The sequence below is a fragment of the Haplochromis burtoni genome, unplaced genomic scaffold, assembly GCF_018398535.1.
Source record: "Haplochromis burtoni strain Fernald_Lab_line unplaced genomic scaffold, NCSU_Asbu1 Contig_6, whole genome shotgun sequence".
Lineage (NCBI taxonomy): Eukaryota > Metazoa > Chordata > Actinopteri > Cichliformes > Cichlidae > Haplochromis > Haplochromis burtoni.
The window spans coordinates 1,230,812-1,236,175 of record NW_024582367.1 but is presented as its reverse complement, the minus strand read 5'-3'; the positions used below and the strand labels follow the sequence as shown (position 1 = coordinate 1,236,175).

Genomic DNA, 5,364 nt, shown 5'->3' with positions numbered 1-5,364 from the left:
AATAAGAGTGGGCAGAAAAGAAGCAGGACTACCAACTAATACACAGGAATAACTTGACAAAGGTGAAACAAGCAAGTGTGGAGAAAACAATCATAAAACGTGGGGAAAAAAGACAAAGACAGGAAGACCAACACATAAAAAACTTTCCAAAATAAAACAGGAAGTGACAATAAGTATGGCACAAGAAACATCAAAGACAAACACGGAACTAAAAGAGGAAAAGGTGAACACTAAGCAGTAGTCCTTAGGCATTAATGAGAAAGACATGCAAAGTAATGCCAGCTTTGACACACAGAGGGCGCTACAGAAGACGGTTCAGTCACTGACTGATTTAAAGCCTTGATTTGTCATCTGGGATCAACATCACTTTGTTTTTTGCATTCAGAAGTGGCCATATTTCCACTGTGGGTTGGATGCTGTTTATGCATCTATAAACTGTGCAGGTGCAACAGACGAGTAAAACCAAAACTGGAGCACAGACTTGTTGTTTACCTCACAGGAAGCGTTATTATTAGAACAATAATAATTTGTTATTTCATAATTTTAAAAAGTCTCCAAAACCACAAAACTTAGTCACGAGGTCAATTTCAGTGACTGAAATTAGCAGACATGATGCCACAAAGGCCAAAGGCAGCCACCAGTCAAGCGGGAAAAATGTGTATTCCCTGACCAGCTGATGAGTTGCTGCTGGACTTTGGGGAATTGCTGGGAAATTGATTATTCAGCACTCATCTGCACAGGCTTGGAGACGGACAGTGACCCTCTGGTAACCTCTGGTCTGTTTCCCTTACAATAAAGTTGGACCTTTGAACTTGAACATTGTCTGTTTGCAGTTTGTGCTGCTTTTGTCAGTTTTTTTGTTTTCTTTTTGCAGCTTGGGTACTGGTGTGCAGCGCGCCTTTGCAGGCAAGTTGGCATCTTCTATGCAAACTACAGGGAACCACTACAATCCTCCAGCAATCATAAACAAGAAGCCCCCGGTTTGCAACCAAAAATATACCTTTTTCCCCATCAGTGGTGGCTATATGCAACTATATCACATCTAACATGGTAGACAACTCCTGAGCAATGTCTGTATGATGTCACATGGAAAACTTCCATAGGGACTGACTCACTTTTGGACCGTGCCTCAAGTGGTCACTAGAGGAATTGCAGTTTAAATTTTTTATTTTTTATTTTTGCCAATAAAATGCATCTTTACAAGTAATAAACTTAATACAGAATCAGGATGATACTATATCATGACAAAGATGACAAAGCCTCCTTGTTTTAAGTATTTTTACTATTAAATGGGTGGCTACCCTGCCTGTAGCCCAGCTGCCACAGAACAAGAGGCAGGGTTCACTGTGGACAGGTGCATGTCTCACCTTAGAAATCATGCTTCATATTGACAAAATCCCAAAAGCAGTATTTCAGTACCATATGCATGAAAGAGTATACCGCCAGTGATGTACTGATGTTTCAGAAGCATTTATTTTACTCTATCAGATACTGAACTGAAAAAAACCCCAAAAGAAAAAAATAAAACAAACAAATCTCCACTTCTTGTTTGAATCACATGATCCACATCACATGAGGACACTGCATAAAAACAGTGGAGGAAGAGGCTTCCCAAGTGGGCACGCTCGGGATGGATGCCTGAGGACGGGCACAAAGCTGCTGATCCCAGACTTTCCTGGGTCCCATGTGCCATTTAATGCTTCTTTTCATGCATATACGGAGCATAATAAAGTCTTTCTTTTTTACAGCTTACAGTCCTCTTGCCCTTTTTTTTTAAATTTGAGATTGTATCTACATAAAAACAATCTACTGCTATGGCATACAGTCTATTCAGAATGATTCACAGTTGCTCTTGCCAACAAAGTGACGGATCAATGCCTCCAGTATTTACTCTAATTCAGTTTTTAATCCTTTTCCTTTTAATTTAGAGAATCAGTTTGGCTGCGTTTACAGCTGAAAACCGTCTCCACTTTTAAAGGGTCCTCCGGCATGGATCTGCTGCAGAGTCATAAACCAGCTTTCGACTGAGATTTATTAACCAGCATGAGGAAAAATGCTGAAGCGGGAAAAAACAGATGCAGGTTTGAGGTGTGGTTCACCTGCGAAATGTCACTCTGCTCGAACGTTCCTGCTGCTCGCTCAAACGTGACTGAACGAGGCAGCTCTGGCACGAGAATGATAAAAATCTATTCAAAATAAAAGCAGGTGGAGACACTGTTTGTGTATATGAACAATGGCACAGCATAATGTGGAATCTATTGTTTTTATTATGAAGAACACGCAGTGATAAGGGTGTCGCCACATACAGGTACCTACAATAACCGTAACGTTTAAATCTCTGGATCGTGTTTGTATTTCACGTGATGCAGTGTTTCGCAAACTTCGGTCTCTCTCCATTTCTCGATACTTGTAAGTATCCACAAATGAGACAAAACACAGTAAACAAAGCAGTGAAATAGCTATTTTCATTCTACTTATAAAGACATCATAATTATGTCATCACTTTGAATTATTTAGTAAAGATCTGTCATTGTGAAACTTACACCTGCTGAAGGGCGGCTCAGTAGAGCCTTAACTGTAAGAGGATACCTGGTTTGAAGCTCCTGATTGGCTGCTGATTTTCTGTGGAAAGCTTGTAGGTTCTACCCAACCAACAACCTGCTCTGGAGAAAAACTGAGTGGAATTGGTGCCTAATGTGCAGTTCCTCTAATCCTCACAGACTCCCATATGGAAATGTTTAACATTAACTGATTTAAACGCATGTTTACATCAGAATTAGCTGATGAATCAGCACTCCATACTTTTATTCAAATATGGTAACTCGTGCTTCCAAAAACCTGAATACATAGTTTCAGCCAAAACGCTAATGAGGAAGCTTTAATATGCATCCCATCTTTTATATACAGTCTTTGGTTCTCCCTACACTCCTCACAGTCCAAACACATGAGCGTTGGGTAGATTTGTGACATCGCTCTGTGATGGCATCCTGTTCAAGGTGTGCTTGCCAATAGCTTCCTACTCAAACTCAGATGGGTATCTAAAAGTGGTGACATATATTAAAATAGATTTTAAGAGAAGTTACAGCCACCCAGCTTTGCATCTAAATGTGATCGGCTCCATCTATAATTCAGTGCAAACAATGCAATAATGCAGACATTAATCTGATTTAGGTGAGTGTGCAAAGGCACCACTACGCAAATACTTCACTCCTTAACTGTATAAAATGTTGCACGCATGACTTTTACTTTCCACACCGTTAAATGGCCCAATTTCCAGCACAGAAATCCACGCACCTTAAAGCTGCACACAGTCCGGTGTTTGTTCTTTTATGACCTCAGTAGACATTCAGTACGCGAGCTGCTGTGAGTGTGGGGTCTTAAATCACAACAATGGGGACGCGAATAGAAAGCAGGGGGATTTTAAAAAAGGGCTCACGGGATTCTTGACTATTCTTAGTGCAGCAGCACTTTGCACAATGGGCAGGAGGTGGATGAAATAATTCACCTCGGGCATCTACAACATCAGCAAGTGAGTGCAACAAATCACATGTCCCTATTCTTGCCTCAGCTCGCTCTCCATTTTGCTACGAAGGGGTCACAGCATGAGTGATATCAGATCTCAGCGTTATGGGGCTGGAGAAATTTCAACATCACCGCGCTCGCTTTTCTTGTTCGATATTAAAGGAGTGCACTTGCTGCATTAAAACACCCAGTTTCATCTCAGAAATGTGTCCCAGATCCGCTTTTTGCCCCTTTTCTTCACCAGTGCTTGAGCTCCGGTTTCAGAGGGTATGGAATCGTGCCATTGGGATCGTTTTTCTCATGCCACCTTAACCCAAAGTCCTGGTTCAAGTTTCAGTGTTTACAAGTAAAAACGCACCGGCACGCTTCATCAAAGCTTCGGCGCTTAGTTAAAGTCATAGGACGCAAAGTGCTATAACTATATATTTACACATAAAAGAGAGAGAGAGAGAGATTGTTGTCCTTGTTAAAACATTTTAGTTCAGACAAACTCGGATTGTCGTCCCTTTAATGAAAATTGATTTAAAATAGCAATCTGAGACAGAGACAATATCCAAACCCGACATCTGGATGGGGGGATAGTGTTAAAGCCTTCACACCAAGACTGTGCTCAACTGCAATCAGCGATAACAGCACAGATTTCCCCGAGCTGTTATTAGGACGTTTTAATTAAATGTCCAAAGGCGAGAAGACGAAGCGGAGGCGCAAAAAGACGCAGAACTTACCCCCAGCAGATAAAAGCATTTGCGACGCATTTCCAGGCCTTTTATTTTTCACATAATTTCCATGTGTGGAACTAAATGTCTTCTTGTTACTTCACTGAAGTATTTTATCCTTGTTACTGAGAGTGGAAAAAAGTCCCAGCAGCGCAGTTTTCTGATGGTGTTGACTGAACTGTACCCAGGAAAAAAATACAACCGCGTGGCCAGGCCAGGTGTAGATGTCCGGGTAATGTCAGAGGTTAGACACTGTCAGGATCATTTAATGAGGAGTTGCGGAGCTGGGGTGTAGCAGCCTGTCACCTCTCTGGTAGGGTCGGTTTCCCGTGAAATCGCTGCCTCCGTGAACAGGACCGGAATCCAGACAAACACTATCGCACCTTTAAAGCTGCCCACGAACTAAAACTCCTTTTCCACGCATGGTTTCACGGCAGGTTTCCCCGAGCTACAGCCTAACGTCCGCCCGGCTTCCCATCCAGCTTCTGACTCCTGCGCGGAGCCGCCGCGGTGGTGCACAGCGTCCCCACAACGCCCCCACGTTGTGCCACTTTGTCGAGTGTATCCAGTGTGACTGAGGAATAACTCGATTCCTCTGCGTGGAGTTAATTATGCAATGACTGCCCGTGTTCCAGACCCTAATCTTTAATCCCCCGCGCAATCTAGACGTCACTGCTGCGAGAAAGTTAAAAGCAGACGAGCCCGGGGTGAGCTGCTTGTGAAAGGCTCCGCGCGCATCGCTGTGCTCTTATCAAGCATCCAGGAGAAGGGAACCCTTTTATCATGTGCCCCCGTTTCCAGACGAATTAGTGCCAGAGCGCAGAGTCAACAGATTTCGCTGTGAGCCAAGATCGACAGATGGTTCCCAGTGTGTCAATAAAGTTAAGCATCCCCGGGGATCTTTTTAAATACAACTCAGTACAAATGAGCGTCAAAATCACTGTAAATAAAATCTCAGTGGGAATGAATTTGCGACTCCAGCAATTAAAATAATTACAAATAATCTTAATATTAAAGTTCTCATTAGTGTGCGTGGGGCGTCCCAGAGAGGTTAGAGGATAAGAAAAAAAATGCTTATAATAATAATAATAATAATAATAATAATAATAATAATAATAATAATAAT

The 5,364-nt window shown here is 42.2% G+C and overlaps 1 protein-coding gene across 2 annotated transcripts in view; it reads right to left on the bottom strand.

The window, feature by feature from the left end:
- The window catches only part of LOC102308014 (corticotropin-releasing factor receptor 1), a 95,879-nt gene extending 90,859 nt beyond the window's left edge, over positions 1-5,020 (bottom strand). The window contains exon 1 of one of the 2 annotated variants that reach the window (XM_005913776.3): positions 4,248-5,020. In XM_005913776.3, coding sequence (XP_005913838.1) covers positions 4,248-4,277 — 30 coding nt within the window. In that variant the 5' untranslated portion in view covers positions 4,278-5,020. The remainder of the gene's footprint in view (positions 1-4,247) is intronic. The other variant, XM_042223251.1, reaches the window with a different exon arrangement.
- Between the last annotated feature and the right edge of the window lie 344 nt (positions 5,021-5,364).